Source organism: Colius striatus, chromosome Z (assembly GCF_028858725.1).
Source record: "Colius striatus isolate bColStr4 chromosome Z, bColStr4.1.hap1, whole genome shotgun sequence".
NCBI classification, from domain to species: Eukaryota; Metazoa; Chordata; class Aves; order Coliiformes; family Coliidae; genus Colius; species Colius striatus.
In genome coordinates, this window is record NC_084790.1 from 22980204 (window position 1) to 23003458 (window position 23255).

A 23255-nucleotide genomic window follows, 5' to 3' on the forward strand; every position below is an offset into this window, starting at 1 on the left:
CTTGTTTTGCTTTTCAGAGCACTCTTTCCCAGTTCAGGAATGCCCTGTGCAGCTGGGACAGGAGGTGAAACGTCACAGTCATCTTTTCACCTGTGTGCTTTTGGCTCAATGTTTGTGATGAAGGGCTAGCCTTTTGAGCAAAGAACTGGCGGGTTGTGGGGGCGAGTCCTGCATTTGCAATTGCAAACCTTCAACCATGGGTCATATGGCTCAGGTTTAAAAAAATATTCCACTTTTCCCAGAGAGCAGAAATCAGACACATCTTCAGCCTGCAATAACCATCTTCTCAGAGGAGTGAGTGATAACAGTTGCCAAACAATGCCTTTCAAGGGCAAACTCTGCTTAACTGCTGTCCTCCTCCTCCCACTACCCCCCCCCCCCACCCCCGATTATGTACATGCATCGCTGGGCGTCATAGATGTGGACAGTGGAGCAAAGGAAGGTTTGGGAGGTACGTCTGGCTTTAGCGAGGGTGTGCGCTTCAAGCCCGACCTCGTCAGTGAGTTGTAGGCAGTGAGACTCGGCTGCCGAGATACAGTCACAGCCTGTGCCTGAGCAGCGTGGACTTGTATGGAGTCCACTCGCTGTGGGGCTGGCGGTGGGTTGTCGCCCCGGCTGAAGCTCTGATTGCGGGAGAGATGGGATGAGTTAGAGGAGTTAGTATTGTTTCTTTTGAGGGTTGACGTCTGGTGACTTCTTGTGAGCGAATTTGTAGGGTAGCTTCTTTTGTAGTCCACGTTGTAAGCAGAAGAGTGCATCTCCAGCCGTTTGCTCAGGCTGCTCTGTGAGAGTGAGGCGCTCGGGGGCCCGAGGGAAGCTTCCCGCTGGGGTACTTTTGGTGGCATGCTGTCAAGATTTTCCACCAGGTTAGCCCCGTGGCTGGGGCTTTTGCTACTGAGATGGTCCTTGATAGTTTTGTACTCAAGAGTGGCATTCTGGTCCTCCATGGACATCTGAGCCCCATCGCTCACTTTCGGCTGGTCAACATACTCGTGCTGGTAGCCTTGCTGGGCTATGGGCAGGACCACAACGCTGGGAATGTGGCTAGGAGAAGCCCTGAGCGGCAGGTCAGTTGGGATCACGGGTGAGGCCATTGGGGGGATATCTTTTGTGCAGGCGTTGATGAGGTTCTGGTTCCTCTCCCATTCCCTGCTGCCACGGCTGGGCTTTCTCTTCTGTTGGAGGGTTGGGGTGGACTCTGGGGTTGGCAAAGCAGCCAGGTCTAGATGGTGCTGGTCAGCTTTGATTAGCATCTTGGCAGTGCTGCCTGGGGTAGCCAGTTTGCCATTGTGCATCAGAGGTGTGAGGATAGCTTCAGGCTTTGGCTCCTTGGACTGAGCATCCCCAAAGAGGCCACTGAGCTTGGTAACGCTGCCCATGGAGCCACGGCGGGAGTGAGTCAGTTCTTTCTCCTTCCTCTGAACAACGGCCACATCTCTGCGGCGATGGTCACAGATGCAGTACACTATGATTCCCGAAAAGACGGCCCCCATGACAAAAGCAAGAATAACTGCAATGGCCAACAGGGTGACTGGCACCAGCTGATCATGACCCTTCAGGTAACTCTCACGAATCACTCCTGTAATAAACAGCATACAGCAGTTAAACAAACTCAGGATGGGGGAAAACCACCTATCATTAACTACTCTGTTCAAAGGCAAATCCTAGAGTTTTGCAAGGTGATTTTTTAATAGTTTGCCTACATTTGGAAGCATACTGTACCTCCTAGCTACATTTTCCATGTGCAGCCTCGGGCTTTCAGTACAGCTTTCACATCTGGAGTTAAAGACTATGAAGTTTAGGAGGAGAAAGTTTACATGCAGGGCAAGTGCAATCAGTTTGAGACCCTGGTCCCAGACAACTCACTCTGACTTCAGCAGGTCAGAGCTATTATTTCTCCTCCTCTGACATACTGCTCATTCCTCCCCTTCCTCCATCCAATCTCTCCTCAGCCAATATTGTGGTGTTTTTATTATGATAAACCATTTACACTGAAAAACCTTTAAAAGGAGGACAGGAGATAGAAGCTTTGCAAATACCAGGGAAATGTATCCCACATTGTTTAAGGCTTCTTTCTCTGCTTGTCATTCTGTTACCACTGTCATGTGTTTTAAAAGTCAATGTCACATGCCTGAGCTTCAGGAGGATGCTTAAATAACTATGAAAGATAAAGCACAATGTTGAAATGTATTGAACCTGCTAGATGACTGTCCTTGCTATTTTAATTTTAAAAGCTTTCTCTTGTTCTGACCACACTAACAGGTTGACCTCTGTGCCGAAGCCTACGCTTTCTTATCTGAACACCCATCTGAGGGCCTCATTTTGTGGTCCTGTGCTGTTGTCAAAGGTCACTGTCAAATATTACTGAGCCCTTCAATCACCCGCTGTTAGAGAAAGCATCTTCGGCAGGATGTACCTCTTCCATCTGAAGTCCTTAATATGGCATTAATCAATACCCAGAATTTCTGAGGAAAGTACTTTTTTCCTGACATAGTTGGGCATAAAGCCAGTAGCACCAATAAAACACAAACACAGAGCTTCTAATAATTTCCTTCCCCCCCCTCCCCATTTCTGGTTTGTGCTTAACAAGCAGCAGTCACAGCTTGACAAGGAGCTGAAGGGACATGTCTCCCACCTCTTTCCCCAGAGGGAGTCCAAGTGCCAGGGCATTAAAAGTTCCACATGCTTTAAGGAAATGCAATTCTTGTCCTTATTACAAGAGAGACAGAAATACAGAAAATGTACCTCCAAGACCCTCCTGAGACTTCATGAAGATACAAAAATTTCATATCATAAATTGACTCCTTCTAGAATAATGTGGCATGTGTCTGGCAGTGAAGGTATTAGTGGCCCAGAATTAGAATCAAATGCAAAATACATCTCAGTAAACTATAGCATATATTTTTCCACCTCCATTTAATTGCTGCATTTAGGTGGACAAGAGATATTTGCTTACAAGACAGAAACTTTATGTTTAAAAGCAAAACAGCTCTTGAAATCATAAGCTCCTGTGTTTGACATCACAGCTGGTTGCCACAGAAATTATTGTGCTGTGACAAATAAAGGATTATGATTTCATGATGAGAATAAATAGCAAGAGTGGATGATCCTTTAAGAAAATAAGATCCTTCATTCATATAATTGTCTTAATAGTAAAAAAAAGTAAGGGGAGGAAGAGTAAATCTCAGAAAACAATATACAATTAGAAACAATCTTCAAATTAAGTGTTTCTAAGAGAATCCTCTCTTAAAGCCCAGCAGCTTTTTAAGATGCAGATTTTTCTATTCATTGTCATCAGCACTTAATAAGCAGCAGCAGAACGCAGCTCTGTAATTTAAATCCATGTACAAAATTACTGTATATAGACCAGAGCACAATTTAGTGGTTATGGCACAGTCAGCAGTAAGTACATTTCACTTCAAAGGTGTTGGTCTTCTGTGGACCTTGACCTACTGATATATACTTGCCAGAATCTGTGGCATTTTGAGACCAAATTTATTTGCACTTGTAAAACTGTCTCTGGCCATCAACTGCAGAATCAGAGACAGAAAGTCTTAAATGGATGGGAAGGATGGTCAGGGAAGTGCTAAGTCTTATCCACAAATGCATTGCTGGGCATGAAGAAAAACTTCAACTTAAAAAGCTTAACTTCATGGACATGTTCCATGTACTTCAGAGTTATACCCCTTTGAGAACTTCAGTCCAGTGTTTTTTGCATGAAGACTCAAAATCTCTGCTCAGTGCCTACGTACGGGTGTGTACATCTAGGTTGAAAGCCAGCATGGATTCCTGAAGGGAAAGTCAAGTCTTACTAACTTAATATCCTTTTACATATAGACTGGGGGATATGAGGTTGCAGTGCAGTCCTGCAGAAAGCAATCTGGTGGTTTTGGTTGATGAGTATGATGCTCAATATGAGTCCATGATGGGCCCTGGTGGCCAAATAACCACATGAAAATATTAGAATATGTCCAAAGGAGGGCAACAAAGATGGTGAAAAAACTAAAGGGCACAACTGACGAGGAGCTGGTGCAGATACTCAATTTGCTCAGCTTAGACAAGACAGGATCTCATTGCGGTCTAAAACTTCCTCCTTATGGGGAGTGGAGAGGAAAGTTCTCTCAGGTCCAGTGACAGAATGTGAGGGAAAGGCTTAAAGCACACATATATGCCTGACATCTCCTACTTCCTAAGGGAAGTTGTTCTACACCCTCAGTTGCCTTCTTTAGGCTAAGTCCTACCCTGAAAATTATAGCCTTAAGCACAAACCTGCATCACTGCATACAAAAGCAGTAGGAAATTTTCAGTTTTATATTACCAATGGATGAATATTGAATCATTACAAGTCACACTACAAAATTACTACACAGGTCAGTCTGGGTGATCATGTGTGTTCAAGAAAGGTGTAGCTGAAATGATGTCACTCACACTGCAGGTGTTTATCAATAGAAATTTATGAGGGTCTTAAAACAGACTGATTCCAGCTAGGTCATCTTAAGCTGAAACCTTCCCGATGTTTATTATGTTTTCTGTATCAGCATTAAAGGATATTTAACAGCATTGACTTTGCTCTAGGCAGGCAGATCGTCTCTGGACACAATGTCAGGTTAATGATATAATTTCTTTTCTACCATGGATCACATGGAACCACGTGTCTTTTGTTATGCAAACAATCCCAACAACTTTAACTGAAATGAAGTAAGGTGGGAAAGATTTGATCCTGCATTAATAGTTATGGAATAGATAGAATTAAATAATGAAAAAGTGTAAGGAATGTTCAGCATCCTACTGTCATGACCACAGAAGGGGAAAATCTAATATGAAATACGTTGATAACTGCAGTCACTGCCAACTGAAGTCTCAGTAGTAACTGCCTTCACAGACTGTGATGAATAAGCAAATGTGTGATTCTAACTATGTTCCTAAAACATTCCAGTTTGAAAGGAAACAGGACAGTATTGGTGTCACTTTACAGACTACATTGTGTGCTTTCACTTGTCCTTTCATTCTTAAGGAACTCAAGGCTCAGTCCAGCATAATTCATTAGCACTCATTATTGAAATAATTTAAATAAATGGAGAAAATAATCAGCTATTGAAAAGTCTTATAGATATATATTATCTGAAGTCCTTCTAAGACATTATGTACTGGAAAAGTGATTGGGCTGGTTGCATAAAATACTATGGAAGCAGACTGTAAAATAAGATTGATATAAATACCACTACATTATCTCATATTTGATAATAAAACAATGATTCTAAATTAAATACTTTAAAAATATTACATCTAGCACTTCCGTGATTGCAATATGTTCTTTCCAAATGTGAAAATACATTGCTTATTTCATTTCATGTGGTCTAAACTGCTCATCCATACTCTTGATTGTTTTTCGTAGTACACAGAAATGTATCACCAGGGATAATAACCAGCTATTCATTGTAAAAGCATAGTCTTGACAGTTACCTGTACTAACATTACACTTGGGAAAGGTCTGGTGGTAAAAATAGCTGTAGAATTGAAAAAGCTTCAAAGACATAGACAAGGTTAAATATTTGCACTCTTGTGGATCAGACTTTGTGTGTCACTAATGCCAGAAACATTCTGACATGTATTACCCCAAAGTCTTTCAATTTAGTCAAAATTTGTCTTCTGCAAATCACAACCGGTCTTAGGACTTTAGGGTCTTCCCACACGTGAGATACTATTATTTCTGGCTACTAAAAGAGACAGGTTAGTTACCTGATATTCTCCACTTTTCATGGCCATACTGATTCCTGTAGACAACTTGATCCTTCCTCCTCCACTAACATTCTGTAATTTCATCCTATGTCCTTTTGTCTGCATCTCCTGACATCACCATTCATTTTCTCAGTCAGTATGCCCTGTACTGTAACAGTCTGGAACACGCAAAATCACCTCTTCTTACTCATCTAATGAGAGAGAAGACCTCATGTGGTATTCTATTATTCTGCTATACATAATTCATTCTTTCTTCCAGCAGAGCTTGTAGGTAAGGTACACAGTATTGGCTGGCTGGTTGGTTAAGAGGATATTAAGAAAAATGTTTCTAAGCCTTTGATGTGTTTCAATTCTGGAATGAGCTGGTGCTTTGATAAATCACATGAGTGGAGTATTGATCTAGTTTGTTCACTAAAGGTAGTTGGGGAAAAAGCAAGGAGAGGTTAAATTTTATGTAAAAAATACATATACTTTTTTGTAAAGTTCTGGGAAAGATGAGAAGCAGACTTGGTGAGTGTCTATGAGTGAAAATATGAGAGAAAAGACCAGAGGTGATACAATGGTATAGACGTATTGTATACTACATCATTGTAAGCAGTAAGGAGATGAGGCTGCTTCTTTTCACCAATTAACAAAAATATTAAAGGATTAGGAATGTACTTTCTACATATGTTAAAATACAAGCTAAACGGCAAGATGTGCAGAGTGCTGAAAGTATTGTATGAAAATATTGATGAAACTATTCTGGATGTAGAATCATTTCAGCTGGAAGACGCCTTGAAGATCAAGTTCAGCCTTTGTCCTAGCTTCTTCTGAGTTTAAAAGGAAAGAACTTCTGAGGGCAGAAACGTAATTAGGATGAAATAATCACAAGGGAACAGACTTCATCATTCTAAAGAATACATGGCATGAGCATAACTGAACAATGACTACCAGTACAACAAATTTCAGTACAGCAGGATAGATAAGGAAAGATGGAAGCATTTACTCCATTCAGGAAACTGAAGCATTTACTCCTTTTACTGCTTCACGTTTCAGCAAAAACCTCCACTCTGATCTCTGATCAGAAATCTGATCTCTGACCTGAGATCAGAAATTTAACAAAGTCAGGGAATAAGTGTCAACCAGAACAGAGAAGAGGTAAAAAATATTTACATAATGAAGACATTTACAAACTGTCCCCAACTGCTGTCAAAGAAATTTCTACACACCCTGTAGTATATTGGAAGATGCTTGAGGAAGGACACACATGAAGAGATTTGGAAAAGAGTAAACACATTACCTGCTTTTGAGATGAGTCAAAGGGAGGACCTAACAAGAGACAGGCCTGCCAGTGCAATTTTCAGAATGCGAATGACACTAGAACAAGAGATTAATCACCCAATTTTATGAGCATCCAAAGGATGATGAAATAATTACATATATATATATAAATAAAAGCCAAAGCAGATTTGCCAAGAATAAATGGCTTTTTTTTCTCTTTCCTATGGGGAAACATTAAGTATGATACTCCTAGAGGTCTGTAAAGTCTTTGACTGATTTTCTCAGAAGGAAATGAAAGTGAGCTAAAATCTACTAAAAAGCTACAGTTGAAAACCACTGATCAAAGATCTACCTGGAAAGAGATCTGCAGTACGGTGTCTGTCTCAGGAGAACAGCAATTAACAGGCAACTGCAGAAAGGAGACCTTAACTCCAGAGGCTCAGCAAAAGAGCTGTATCCTTTTAGCATGTACAGTATAAAAAGAAACATCCTATGACAAAGCCTAAGTGTCTTTCTGTCCCTGGGACAGGGATGGCAGAACATCAAGAAGAGCCCCACAACCACATTCCTCTAAGTCGAGATTCTGGCATATGCTTTGCAGCAAGCACAAGCTATAATTCTAGCTTTTAACCCTCTCAACTGCTTGATGAATGAAAACAAACAGCAAATGTCTTTCCAGTTTGAATAGCTTAATGTGAGGCTGTCTTAGTGATACAATAGTCCATATGCTGCCTTCTTTCACAGCCAAGCTGAAGTCACACTGAGACTAACTCACAGGGCAGAGTACAAAATCCAGTCCTGTAACTACAAGTTTCCCTGTGTGGATAACCCAGTTACCTGTCACCACATCAGCACTACAGTTAGCTGCACTGTGGAGACAAAGACACTTCTGTCCCAGAAATTATTTATGCTGGGAGAGGTGTACCCTGGATATGACCAAATGCCATGTGTGCCAAGAATGCTCTGTGATCACCTCTGCAGGCAATCGTCATTGTCTGGCTTTCCAAAGTTACCTGCAACAGATGGAAAAATAACAACCCAAAGTAGTGGCCCACAGTGAACTGAAAAGCTGAAGTGGGAAATGAAGAATGATATTCTGGCAGGGAAGTGAGGGAACAGCTATCAGAGAATAAGGCAATACTTATGCCCAGAACACACATTAACTGCTGTCAGTGAGTGAGTGTCATTGCTGTCTCAAACTTCACTTCTCTTGTTAAACGGGAATAAGCCCACTTCCATCTCCAACACCTAAAATATCACTTGAGTCTTTCCACAGAACAAGTTATTGTTACAGAAAGGCACAATGACTTCTTTACTGTTGTTATTTAAGGCGAAAACCTTGCAGTTAATGTAATTCTTCAGAGCAAGCTTCTCTGCCTGTCTCCCTCTGTTTAGACTTGCAAGAAATGCTAGTATAGACTCATTATGAATGGAGGTTTTTATGGGCTTCAAAATACCTTTTTAAAATACCACTGAATATGTTTTCAACATGTGTCTGCAGGTGTTAGAACTGTGTTTACAGGCAGTCTCATGCTGCTAAAAAGACTATTGCAGCCTGGAAAATCCCTGTAGGTATTACAAAGATTTCTTCCTCCTTTTTAACCAGAAACAGGAATAAAAAGATTAATTTAGACTAGACACACAGATTGAAAGTGTTAGCAAATTCAGGAATGACCACGAGCCTACCATGTATTGCTGAGATCTTCTCTTACATTTTTCTTGAAGGAATAATTTCAAAGTTTGACATAAACCAAGCACATTATAATCCCAATGATTTGATGTTTGCCACTTTATCAGAACTGCTTTCTTGAAAGAAGTAAGTAAGCTTTTTCCTTCATCTTCCTTCTGGCTGCAAGGACTTGTTCTGCTGATTCAGTACAATCCTACCCAGCATCTCAGCTATATTGCTGATTTGTAAAGGTCTGTAACCGTAAGTTTCACGTGACTGTGCTGAGAAGGGCAATACATCTCCCCTCTAGATTCCACCCTATGGCACACAAAGCCAGTTGACCAAGTAAGCAGACTGAGACATTCAGCAAACAAAAAGTGGATGTATGCACTTGGGAGAGAAGAATGAAATTGGTAAAGAGAAAAATCTTCAATTACAAGAAGCCTGGCAATCACTGGAGCTATGAGGAGAAATCACACTTTAGAATTAGGAAAAGAAAATCAATATATAACATGCCTGAAGTAACATGTAACAAAACCTTGAAAAGGATCTAAACAATCAGACCAGCCACAGTGGCCTCTGTCAGGGTTTTTTGGCCCTTAAATCAGATCTGTTTCAGAAGCAATCCCTCCAGCATATGTTCATTTATTGATCTCTAAGGGTGGTTTTATTTCTCCTTTCAACTCATCCAAATTATATCACTTCTCTCCACTTTTCATAGAATCACAGAATGGTAGGCGTTAGAAGGGACCTTTAGAGATCATCTAGTCCAACTCCCTGCAGAGGCAGAGTCACCTAGATCAGGTCACACAGCAACATGTCCAGGCGGGTCTTGAAGACCTCCAAGGAAGGAGACTCCACAACCCCTCTGGGCAGCCTGTGCCAGGGCTCCGTCACCCTCACAGTGAAATAGTTTTTTCTTATGTTGAAGTGGAACTTTTTGTGTTCCAGCTTCATCCCATTACCCCCTGTCCTGTTGCTAGCTACTACAGAAAAAAGGGATGTCCCAACCTCCTGACACCCACCCTTTAGATATTTGTAAATGTTAGGAAGATCCCCCCTCAGTCTTCTCTTCTCCAGATTAAACAGCCTCAGTTCCTGCAGCCTTTCTTCATATGGAAAGATGTTCCAGTCCTCTGATCATCTTGGTGGCCCTGTGCTGGACTCACTCCAGCACTTCCCTGTCCACTTTTGAACGAATGAATGTTGACATAATGGTCTATACAAAAAAGATGCTTGTAACTTACTAGGTGATCAACAGGTGGGTTTGGTCTCTATGGGAAGATAGAGAACTTTCATTCTGACACTTTTAAGCTAGCAAAAAAAGTGAGACAAGGTCCACATGAGGTAACCCGTGAGTCTTGAAGGAACATTTTCAGAATGGATTTCAATTACTTGTTTTAATTTTGATTAAGATCCCTAAATCCAATTTTTTCTGTATGATACAGCAGCCACAAAAACCTACACCATGGCCACATCTGTGAAGCTGGAGAAATTGGAAACAAACAGTTCTTTTTTGAAAGGGATTCTTGTAGATGGGAATTACAAGATCTAAACCAGCAAATTCACGCTCAGATAACTCCCACCCCCACTGAAATGATGGGGAGGCATACCTGAAAATCATTGGAATCGAAAGGTCTTCAAGTGTTTTAAATTGTGTTACTTCTAAGCAGCAGCTCTATAAATAAACCAGTTAATAAACCAGTTTGCATGGGAGAAGGTTTGAGATATACAGCCTTCTGGATCTATAATATAATGATGAAAGTCACTGCAGTCCTGAAGCCAGTCCTATTTTATTTGTCCCAGAAGCTAGGCTCAAGGCCAGCTCTTGCACTAGATTACGCTTGACAAACTTTCTCCTGCTGGTAGGTGGTATGCAGTGGAGGACCATTTTGAACTTTCCTGATTTCAGTACTTTCCTTCACCTCTCGCCCTTTCCCAGTGAGCAGTGATAATTTTAGACAGCTCTGTGTGATGGGGAACAAGCAGACATAGCAGGTCCTTTAAAAAAGTTAAAACACAGGCATTCATGGTAGTTAAAACAAGATGTATAACATCCAAATGTCAAGGAAAATTAATTCTTTTGTAGCTTGTCCTGACAGACGAAAACTTTGAGCTGCTTTGCATCTTAAAACACAAGTTTCCTTTAAAGTCTATTGCATTTCCTCTAATGTAGTAAAAAAAGGCTCAGTATGCATTCTGGGACCTTTCTACAATGACTGGGATGAGCTTAAACATATCCAGCTGCTCTTTATTAGTTTACTTCAGGGGATCTTTCACAGCTGGGTTAAACCAGATTTACATATGTTTGGCTGAATATGCATGATTTCAGGGCTCCAGAGAAGTTGTAGTCTGCAAACTGAATCTCTCATCTTCACAGTTCCCATTTCACTGCATGGAGCTCCTCTGATGGTGCAGAACAAGTGCTGAGTTTTTTTGGTTTTTTTTCCTGCTGTGGGCATTATGTATTCTGGGCAGCCCAGTGCCTTTCTGGAAGCAGCTTTTATGAACAGTGTCAAGGAAAGAGAAGTTATCGCTGAGAAACTCTGTGGCTTTTCCTCTCCTTTTTTAGCCTGATTTGAACTATGGCCTCTTCGCACAACAGGGGAAAAGTGAAGTTTGCTGAATGTCAAAATAAGCAGCTCTGCTTAGCAGGCTGAAGCTTAAAGCAGCCTTGTGGAAGAATTGGGTTTACATTTCAAACACTGCATATGATCTAAAAGCAAAAATTGTTTCCTCATCAGCTCTGATCTTCTTTAAAGACATAAAAATGGAAATGCTAGTTTTAGGCTACCAGTGCATCATAGCTGAACTAACAAAGGAGATGGCTATTAAACATCCAAGACATTTAAATAATAAAATTGTACCCTATATATTGTACACTCTGTGGTCCCTAGGTATGACTATGAAACTGTTGAACAACCGTGTGAACAAGCCAATAATGTTTACTTATGCCCACAGACTGTATTTCTTAGGCAGTCCTTCTGCCCACAGCTGGGTTGCTGGTGCATGTTAGGAACACGGCTGGACCTCACATTAGGTCTGCTCTCATACAGAGAAAAGATGAGACCTTTTCTGTCATTAAAATACCAGTAATATTGAATGTGTGACAGAAAGGAAATATTGTAGATCAACTGCTCATTTCTCTGACACTCATGAACAGCACAGGTATAGTCAAAAGATCTGGACTTAAGAATTAAAACATGGCTCCAGTGATCAGGAAAATACAAGAATGCTGCTTCTAGAAATATTTGTAGGGCTGGTGCTGTAGGGAAAAAAGTAGCTTATACATGTCCGATTATGGTTCATCATTTCTTTCTGTAGTGCAGTCCCATAGCCTCATCTGCCTTTGAATGCATTAAATGAGAGGAAATGCAGTCAGTTTGAAACACTAGCCGTAACATTCGGCAAGAATAATTTTATCACTAGTTCTTTTTCTGTACCTGTTGTGGTTTTGCCCCCTTACAGCTTCATGTCAAACCATGACAGTACTTCACTACTACTCTTCCAGTATCAGAGGCCTTCTTTCCTCTCAGTTTTACTAATTGAAATCCAGTGTCTCCAGCAAAGCAAGTATGGTTACTCCAACTATATCCTGAGGTAAAAGACAGGACTTGTCCTGCTACTGCTATCACCTCTCTCTTGCTTCATTTTCTCTCTCCAGTGGTGACTTCTTACAGACATTTTTTCTGTCTGTAAAACTTCATTTCTCTGTACCTTTTTAACCTTTTTTCTTAAAAAAAAAAATTTAATTAGTACCTCACCTTGCAGGCACTGCATGTACATTTATTCTTTGATGCCGTAACTTCATTGACGTTTCCTGTCTGTGCATTTTTTACCATGCTCAGGGATTACTGTGCCTAGCTGACTTCCCTAGATGAGGTGAAGCTTCATCTCAAGAGGACATACTTTGGCAAGCAGGTACATGCCCCAGCTCCACAAAAGCTGCCCTGGGGCCAGCAGTAATCTAACCACAGTAGTGTGTCTTCTCCAACATACATCTGAAACCCATCCAGACACCCTCTTGACTGTCCAGTGGCAGGCCAGGCAGATGTACTTGTGTATTTGCTTTAACAAACATCTCACAAACAGCAGTGTTTTTGCAACACAACTCCCTCAGCTTTCCACTCAGTTCTGGTACTAGATTAAATCTCAATTTTCTGGATTTACTGTGGCATTGGTTCAGTTTCTGCTTGTGCTTTTTCTTTAAGCCTGTATTTTCCATGCCTGCAGGCAAACTAGGCAGCTTGCATAGCTACTTGATAAAGATGAAGGTAGGTGCTGATTGTCTTTCATATCTGTAGAATAGTTCTCAAGTATGCTTACTGATCTACAGATTTGCAAACTTCCATGTAAGAGGTTAAAGCCTCATTTTTTACCTAGCATTGGGACCCTAACAAATTTTGTCACAATCTCTTTTCTCTCAGTGGTAAATATTTATTCTCTCTTTTCCTTTCTAAATACAGTGTAGGTGAGACGAAACCTTTCAGGGAAGCACAGCGGATGCTATCAAGTTGTCTTGCCATGAGCAAGTAGAGATAAACTGTATTGTCTTTCCAGGTCTCTATGCTTGGTATATGAAAGTTAGCTGCTGATTTTATATTAGTAATTTAGTTCAACGAGTGGAAACCACATACTGAGATATACAAACTCCCTTGGGTAAGGAAAATTAATTGGTTTTACTGGATGAGTGCCTCAGGGCATTGCCTGTAGCTTTGTCATATTTAGACAAAAAGCACATAAAGTGCTGCAGGACTGTAAGACCTCTTTAAGACCCTGAATAGAGACTAGTGTTTTGTAGAGATAAAGCTGAATGCTATCTGCAAAAAAAGAGCAGTGCTCTTTATATTCTTTATTATGAGTTGTGATTGCCCAAACCTCTGGGCAGGCTCTGTGGTGAATGCAAGTGGTTCAGTAGGGAGAGCAGGCAGAAAAAGGGACAGAGGGCACTCCTGCTCTGTGCCCTCCTTTGAGACCCTCTGACTGGGACTCATTCAGCAACGAATACACATGGAGAATTGTTAAACTATTTGATGGGAGCTATAAGCTGGTGGCAAGAATTAAATTTCTCCAGTGCTGACCACAGTCTTAAAGAGACTACCACTGGCATTTTCTGCACCACATGACAAGACCACTTCTATTAGCTTCTTTAAAAATAAGTGGTACTCAGTGTTTATCCGTTGTTATGGCTTCTGTCTCACTCATCCTGCTTGCTTCCATATAGGAACTCAGTACATTTTTCTGATTTAAACAATAAGGAAAACAACTGGCAAATATGTGCTTCTCAAAACACTTTTGGAATTATTTTAATGAAGGCTTTGGTGTGCTGCTGTTCAGGAGGTGCTTCTGTGCACATTTAAATTCCTTGCCTGTTCTGGTGCTGTTTGTGTTTAGTAATTGCAGATCTTTCAAGCTCTCAAAAAAAACCCCCTCTATTTCTCTCTAGAACTAATAGAGAATAACAGTGGCTTTGTAGGGGCTTTAAAAATGTGCCTGCTTCTCCCTCTCTTATTTTTTTAACAGCTGTTCCTCTATTTTCTGTCACAATTGTGGGTAAGACGGGATGGAGCATGAACAAGATGGCATATTATTGACAGCATGCAGCTGGTGTTATTTTCCAATTAAAAAAATCCTTGTTGGGTATATGAAAAGCTGTCTAGTTTATGCCCAGTTGTGACAATGCTATCAAAGCTGCACCTTCATCTGAGATTTTATGTCACAGAAGATAGCAATCTTTGCTTGCTGTTGGGAGAGCTACAGTTTAATATCCAGGGCTAACCACTTTGGTAGACGTAGGAGACTAGAACTGGTCTGGAGGCTATCCACTGAGACTCACAATTTCGGAGTATTACAAGTATTCTTCCTGGCCAACACAAAGTTGGTGATGGATGTGATGTTAACCACTTCTGAACGTTTGCTGTATTGTACAGTTGTGCCAGAAATGTGTCTTAATGCTTCATGAGCAACTTTTCTGTAAACTGCCTTAAGATCTTCTAATGCCAATGGAGCTGTTAAAATCTACTTCAGTGGGGCAGGGAAACCTGTCAGACTATCAGCTGGTGGTTAAAGTGCTAATCAGTCACAGCACCAATGCTCAAAGTATACAAAGTTGTGGCTGCGTATTTAGTTGCTTGACTGTAACAAGCCTCTTCTGGGTATGAGGGACTAAGATTTAAAAAAAAAACTTAGAGCTCGGATACTGAGTCTCTTTTTTTTCCCCTCACAGGGATGTCAGGATGTACATTTCTGATATAATGGTAAACTTCCATTATTTGCTTAAAAACTTCTCATTAAAATGCCCACCCCCCTTTTTTTTGGTAACATGAGAGAGACAATATATTTTTCCCTATCCTCCCTCTTACCTACTGGCACAGAAAATCTTAGAACATGAGATTAAAATCTAGCAAAAGTCATAGAAACAGTAATCGGATACCAGAGACTGTAATGTCACCCTAAATGATTACTGAAGAGCTCAAAGCAACAACTGCCTAAACACCTGACCAAACTAAGGATATCCGTAGGACCAACTACCTTCCAAATTTGACAACATTTGTTACATGTATTTAATGTCCAATAAAACTAATATGGCAAAATCTAAATTATGCCCTCTCCAGGCTTTTCTTTTTTTAATTAACTGCATGCTCTTGATCAGTGAGCACCAGACCATGCTGACATAAAGAATTACGCTCATCTTTTTTTAAGATTTGTCTTATAAAAATGAAGGCAGGAAAAAAAAAGGAAGCAGAAAAAAAAGGAAAAGCGTCAGTCAGGATCCTTCCTACATGCTGAAGGAGCAGTTGACTACCATTCACTAAAAGGCCATCTGTATTAGAAGAAAATAGGTATGTACAGAGGTGTGGAATTAAACAGTTTGCAGTACACAGATCTTATTAAAAGTGCTCTGAATCAGGACTATCAATGTTCAGATTGTTGTAAAATTGCTACAGGACATCTTACCGTTTAATTAATACCATTATTGAAACTATACATATCCTATATGACAAAAATAAATTATTCAAGTATTTTAAAGAGCATATTAACATTTCAGTTGTGCACTGGCATTAACGTCACAACAAAACATGCTTTAAGTATCTTTCAGCTACTAGATTTTTTGCTCTTAAATCCCTTCAAACTTCAGAGCAGTTTCAGAAACCTCTTATTGAAAGGGCTAGGTTGCCCTCCCAAATCAGCACTTCTATGGCACAACATCTCCCTATACTTGATATAAATGCCGCAAAAATTAAACTAAGTGCCACTTAATATCCTGCCCACCAATTATGCTTTGCTATTTCCAGATAGGTTAGTGGCGCTGTGGGGCCAGTGTACCCTACAGCAAATTCCTGGCTCTTGATAAATACATCAGTGCTACAAGGGTCAAACAAGAGCACGAGGCAGCCCGTGTCCTTCCACTAAGCTGTCCTCATCAGGTGTCCTCATCAGCAGGGGATTGAGTCCATCACACAATAGCTCTAATGTCCTGAACCCTGAGCAGCTGCCTTGACAAATTAGATGTGGCCTCTTTTATTGAAAAAGCAGATCAAGGTCCCGTGGCAATGACAGTTTTTCTCTGGTTTATTAAGACAAGCTTCTACTGCTCATTGCAGCCTGGAAATGGATAGCCTGACTTTAAATCTATGCAGGCAGACAATTACAGGTCCTGCTGTTTCCTGCAGCCACATTTGACATTTGATGAGCTCTATTTCAAACTTCACCTTTCTTTTCTTTGTAGGACCTAGTACCCTTTGTTCATAGTTTTCATAATCAATGGTTGCACTCAAACACAACCTCTTCTGTTACCAATGATATCTTTTTTTTGGCTACTAAATAGAAGTGGCTTTTGGTTCTAATCTTGCTACTCATGTTTCCACTTCTGTGAGTTAAATCTGAAATCTGCATTGTTAGTAAAACCAGAAACATTTTGATTTCTGAAAATTTTAAGTTAATGCCAATGCTGAAGTATGGGCATATTTTTTTGGTATGGAACACGCAGTTGGTGGGTGTTGGACTATAACCCCTCCAATGTTTTGGTTTCCTCATCCTTACCTATCTTGCAGTAGAAACTGTTCCTCTTCTTACATTTTTAGAAAGTTACCATAGAAAGTCTGTGACTAAATGAGCTGGGGCTTTTTTATGTAAGGTTTGAAATGAAGACTTAGTTGCACTAAATCACTGCCCTGTACTCTATCACAATCCTTATGTTTGATTAAAATTGGCTTAAAGATGCAGCTCAGCTTGGGGATTTTGTTTCTGTCATCTTTTCTGCATGCCTTGTCTCCTCTTTGTCTCATTGCTCGTTCTCACAGAAACTTACAAAAACATAATGAAAACAAGTTTCAAAAAAGCCTTTTGTCAGAATCATCCTTCCAGCACTCTTCTTTCACCAACTTTATGTACAATTTCCATTTTATTAACTAGCATCTAGTTTTCTACTGCCACTGTTTGAACTTCAGGGTGCAATCTGAGATGATTACCTGTCCCTATCCCTAGAAGCACAGAGCTCATATATGCCCAACAGAACAAAGGAAGTATCAGTGTCATTCCTCCGTACAAATCTGGGGTGTTCCCTAATCTTGACTGCACAGCCCTCTGGTGCATGTTAGAGGATACCAGTCACTCCAGCATGGTGAGGTCATCAATCTTCCAATATGTTTGCTACTTACTAAATTGGTCTGGGGACAGAGGTATCTGGCCATTAAAAACTCTGCTGAGAGATATGGTCCCACTTAACTGCTAGTGATGGCTTGCTGGTATTTATCTGAAATGGAGTTCAAATGGTGCTCTACAGCAAGTACGTCATGATGTCTTTGAGACATTCAGTTCCTGGACAAGTTATTCACTAGTCATTCTAGACAAATATAGGGTTGTTTCTTTGTTTTAAAAATAAGATTTTTTTAAGCATTTCACCTGAACAGCTAGTGTATGTGACAAACATAAAGAAGTCCCTCACTCCTACCAAGAGAGATGTTTACACTAAGCTGATGATAATTTACCTAACAAGAATTCCAACCCTATAGAGATTTGTTTAGCCCATCCAACCAACCTCTTTAAATCCTTATGGGAAAAGTAAGTAGGTTTTAATCTAGATGTGGATCTATGAAAGTTTAAATAGACTAAGTCCTGTGTCATCTTGTCTTGTGTATGTGAAATCCCTTTGTGAAGAACTACAGTTCTGAGTAACCACACCTCTCCCTTCAAATCTCAGCTAAATGCTACAGAATGGGAGACAGAATCAGGGCAAATTCCCTACTCCCTTTATCACAGCACTCTTTTACTAGACTGAGGGTAAATGACTTGAAGGTATAGTAAGAGAAGGATCTGGTCTGATTCAATCTACATTGTTTCCCCAGCTTTTGAAACTGTTAGTGAACTGCGAAGTACTTACAATCTGCTTTATGTTTGTGTGTACAATGGGAAAGAATAGCAATATTTGTGTAGCTGCCTCTCAGGCATCATACATTGAGTTTATAGCTCTTCCCAACTGCCATCCAAGCAGAACTGACTATAGTGCAACTCCTTCTTCCATTAGCCTACCTTTTCTTTAAAGATCAGTCAGCTCCTTCCACTGTGCCAGGACAATGATACCAATCAAATACAGAATATTTGCTTCACCTTGAAAAGCCAAGCCCTCCCCCTCAAACCTGCAAATACTGACTCAAAAGATGAGTTTTGACAAATTTTATGCCACTTTAAATAATCTGAACTACTAAAAAATGACATAAAGATAACTTCTCCCTGTGATTAAAAAAAAAAAAATCCTCTCTGAATCTTTTAGATCCTTGCACGTATTAGCATATACCAATATATTTGTGTAAAAACACACTCTGCAAATATACTTCCTGGTGCAAAATTCAGCCTTCCCATGATGAACACCAGTTGTTTAATTGATGCAAAAAAGGGTCTGAAGCTTTGCTTTGCCACAGGTTCTCTTTTTTCCCCCTCTCGTTTCATGCCTGCTTGTAAAGTATCTTGTTAAATCAGCACTTTACATTCTTTATCATAACTGTACCTGAAGTTGCATATAATTCCGTCTCACTGTAGCAGAATCTGCCTGAGCATTTGCAGACTCTCCAGAGACAAGCATTGTCAGCACTTGGCAAATCTTTCAAGTAGCAATAATCACAGTAAAATTTAGTAACATTGCCACTTGTGTACAATATGAAATATCTTCTGGAGTCAGGTTTTGAAATGAAAGCCCCTGGGCCCCCAAAAGCACAGCCTTCTCCAAACAGAGGAGCTGACTATTCCTAATGATGTCTAATTCTGTATCAGAGGAAGGACTGTGGTTATTAATAATATAGATTCTACAATCTATAAAATAACAGGTGCTACTACATAGCATATCTACAGGAGCATTCTTGACATTCAAACACACCTGCAACTTTTAACTCTGTAATTGTGTCTGTCACATCCTGGTCCTGATCAGCCTTTTACTATTGTTACACAGATATTGACAAAAGGCTTGATAAGGAAAGGAGGTACCACCTTATAATCTTCACTTAATGAGTATTGAGACAGGTAAAAATACAACCATTAAGCCTACTAACAAGCAATGCTACATTTTTGTCAGGTAATGCCCAGCTCAGTCACATCCACCTGAATGTTGAAAGAAGCTGTAGCAGAACCATGAAATCACAAGCTGAATTTGCAACCAATTTATCAAAACTATTATCAAAAGGCAGACTCCAGACATTTAGAGAGCGAGTAAGAAAGCTGAACAGTTGACTGCATTTGTGCTAATAAACCCAGGACTTGGAAAGTATGAGGCACTTCTGAAGGGAGGCAGGAAGGACAGGAAGTAGCAGAGAAGGACAGGAGGGTAATGAGTGGCAAGGCCTGCTACTTCCAAAGAAAATCACAGTTTTTTTCACGTAAGCCTCTGTCCTAGTCATACCTGTCTACTCCCCTCTTCATTAGTGGGACAACTACAAAGAGATACGGCACTATGGCACTACTGGGATGTAGAGGGTAAAGCCTTGGAGTGCTCCAAAGGAGGAGCATATGACTTTGGAGGGAGGGGGACTAAGTACAATGGCAGCAGGGGGAAGGTTAGATGATGAGGTTAGGGAAACTATTTCAACAAAGGTCAGAAACACACAATTAAACACTAAAACACAGGAAAAAAGGAAACAGAATGCAAACATACTCCAGTACATGGGATTTTTTTTGTTGTTTTTCTTTTTTTTTCCCCTGTGGAGGAAATGAAAAGGAAAGGGGTACAGTTTGCACAGCCACAGCTGATTTTCTTTTCTTTTCTTTTCTTTTTTAAAATGTTGTTCTGAACAGGAAAACAGATAGAATGAACATGCCAGTGGGATGGCAACACATAGTTCCCACTCTATGGGTTGCACTACACATTTTCATCTTGGCAAGAAATGGGATGTAGCTCAGAAACAATAATCTCAGAGTATATTTAGCTACTAAAGCTGTGGCACACAAATGTCACATTCTCATGAGTCAATCCTTTTAAAGAACCCCCTCTTCACACCCCCTCAGATATTCCCCAAGATGCCTGCACTGAATTAAAAGGGAAGCATATGGATGAATGTGACATCATCAAAGCACCCGTGTTGCAGAAAAAAAGAGAATCAACTGGATTCTGTACAATTAGTACAATCAATAAGAAGCTGTTTATGAGCAAGAAAGGAAAAGAAAGAAAATACTGTCCAAAAGATTACACAAAACCAATGAAGAACAACAAAAAGAATCTTGCAAAACAAAGAGAAAATACTTAAAAAGAGAAGGAATATTTTGTCTTTGTGACTGGTTGAAAGTAAAAGAAATCACAGCAAAAGTGAAACAAAATCTTGATAAAAGGATAGTAAGCTTAACATTTTCTGATTTAATGTTGTGTAAGAGCTCTTTCCTTTGCCCTTTTAAAACACCAGATCAATAGTAATTTTGGAGCCAACTGGCTCTGACTGGGCAAGGCAAAGAGTAACAACACACAAGTGGATGGTAATGGTAAACAACCATGCGGTTACCTCTGCCGCCATTTGATTGTGTGTAGACTGCTTCCAGCTTTGTCAATATTCATAATTAGGCATCAAAGAATGCATGATATTTAAATGACCCTGTCAAGTGCTAATAAGGCTCTTTGGTAACCATCACTCCCTGGGGAAGGAACTATTGAATGTAAGCCACCTCATCAGTGAGTGCATTCAAGTGAAAATGATTAGAATCCAACGGCTATACATTTACTAATATTTTCACTTTACGCTTTTCTGAAAGCTGCTACTGTTATACAAGGCATTTTTAAGAGCTAGCTTTCCATCTATTAAGCATTGCTTCACAAAAGATTTGTGTCATAGGGACCCACACATAACAAATAGTGCCATTAAAATGCATACACATCTCCCGCATTCCTCTGAGTACATAAGGGCCAGATCTTCCACTATCAGTCATCTGTCTGACACCACTTCCCTGTCTGACACCAGCCGAAGCGCTCGCTCCTTCCTTCCTTCCTTCCTTCCTTCCTTCCTTCCTTCCTTCCTTCCTTCCTTCCTTCCTTCCCATTTTCCTCATCAAATCTGCTTAATGACATGCACTCCTCCGAGGACAGAGGAAAGACACACACCACTTACTTTCAGATGAGGGAACATGAGATTTTCTAAGAAATATCCTTGCACCTCAAGCATTTTGAATTCCGGGTGTTATTAACAGACTAGATGGAGAAGTAAAAAAGTCCTATATTTTTGCTGTCAGCCTTATCACAGATTTACTGCTGTGAGGAAAGAGAAGAGCTAGGTAAATCACATGCCATCCTTAGAAGGGCATGCAGGTTTATCTGCCTTCTCTACTCTACATACCTGACACCTGTAAATCATGTTTTCTCAATTGCCCTTTTACAGCTGAAGAGCAAAGGCTAAGAAATTAAAAATATGAGGACTACATCTCAAACAGAGCTTAAGGAGGAATTAGGAATCTGAGCCTTTTTCTTCACCACATTCAGTCCCTTGTGCTCTGGGTTACAGTTTCGAGTTTGAGTATTGCAGCTGCCTGAAATTCTTCCTCTGCTGAGGCTCAGCAGTGCACAGGTCTGCAGGGTGCAGAGCAGCTCTGTGCTTAACCCATGTGTAAGCCTGATCAGGTTGTAGAAATTACCTTTTTTTTTTTTTCTCTTTAGATTTGCAGTTATTCTCACAGAATGTCTACAGGATCAAGGTCTGAAAAAAAACCTGTTCAAGCAGGGGCTACTCGTAAAACCCAGTTGAAGGAAGAGCAAATGGCCATTTCGTGTTCTTTTATAGGAAAACCTAATTGCTGGGAGGTGGGAGACAAGCTCTCATCCTCTGCCTGAGGGAAACCAAATCTTCGTATTCCATTTCCTGCCATCAACCCCAAAAGCCAAGGCTAATGTTTGCTATGGCATCTCAGGAATTTTACCCCGTCTCCTGCCTGATTTGACTGGCCTCCTCAGCTTGAAAAGTGCTTCAGGCTTCATCTCTGCTGGGCCAGCCAAGTGATACCCATTGCCTTCATGGTGAGGAAGGATCTTTGAGGTCTATCCTGGGGATTTCAGCAAGAAATTCAGGATATTTCAGAACTACAGGAGGCACTATGTATCTGGGGCTGTGGTGAATAACAGGCACCGAATTCACAGTCTGGGTCCAGAACGCTGCCACCCATGCAGCATCATGCAGGCCTGCTGAAGACTGCTCTGCAATGTTAATGTGCCCATCACCTCCTGCTGAAAATCTCCACAGTCAACAGAGACAGAATTCAAGATTCACTGGGTCTGATAGAGGGGAAAGAATATGGTGTAGCAGTAAGCCTACTTTTTTGGGCAGACAAGGCAAAGCAGCAGGTCTGGCATGCCAGCAGCTTCTCCAGGAACAGCTGATGCTTTTGTCTAATGAGTTTTTCATGTAAAATGCATGAACAATAGAGACCGGAATCCACATTTCAATTAATATTTTAAGTGTTTTATATCAAGTATTCATAGTAGAAAGGACTCAAGCTCATGTGTGTTCTTGTCTCTGGTGACTGCCCTAACCACTCTGCAAATGAGCTTTGCTCATATCCATCCTCCTTCTGGCCCACTGAGTACTTAATTAGTCCATACAGAGTGAAACATCTTCAACAGAGGAAAGACTGAAAGAATCTAAGAACACCCTGGAGAAGAATAATAAGGACTGAAATCTCTGTAGGTAGTGGAGCTATTTGAACCTAAGTCCCCTATTTATAAAGGGACCATTGTAACCTCTTTGAAACAAAGTAAAAGGAGCTGTGAGAATGATGGAGGGCCAAGATGGCATGAGGGGGCACCACCATCCTTATGTAAGAGAAAAGCTTCCTCTTCTCTAAGCATGTTCAAATGGCAGTCTCTCCACCCAATTCTCTGTATGTACAGCAAAGGGAGACTGGAGGCCAAAGGACAGGGCTGGCACTGGTGTTAGCACTGAAGACAAGTTTGCTTCAGCACAGGGCTGACCTCTGTGAAATGACACCTAAATCATAATTTTCCAGTGCTTTAAAAATGCAATGCAGAATCTCTGCCCACCAGCAGTCACCTCTACATCTTTTAAAATACACTAATGACCTCCTTAGACCCCATTCTCAAAGGTATTTGATGCTCAGGTCTCAT

The 23255-nt window shown here is 40.6% G+C and overlaps 1 protein-coding gene across 6 annotated transcripts in view; it reads right to left on the reverse strand.

Moving 5' to 3' along the window:
* Nucleotides 1-389: 389 nt before the first annotated feature.
* The window catches only part of SEMA6A (semaphorin 6A), a 109801-nt gene continuing 86935 nt past the window's right edge, over nt 390-23255 (reverse strand). For all 6 annotated transcript variants that reach the window (XM_062018758.1, XM_062018753.1, XM_062018754.1 and 3 more), the window contains one exon: nt 390-1579. In XM_062018758.1, coding sequence (XP_061874742.1) covers nt 390-1579 — 1190 coding nt within the window. The remainder of the gene's footprint in view (nt 1580-23255) is intronic.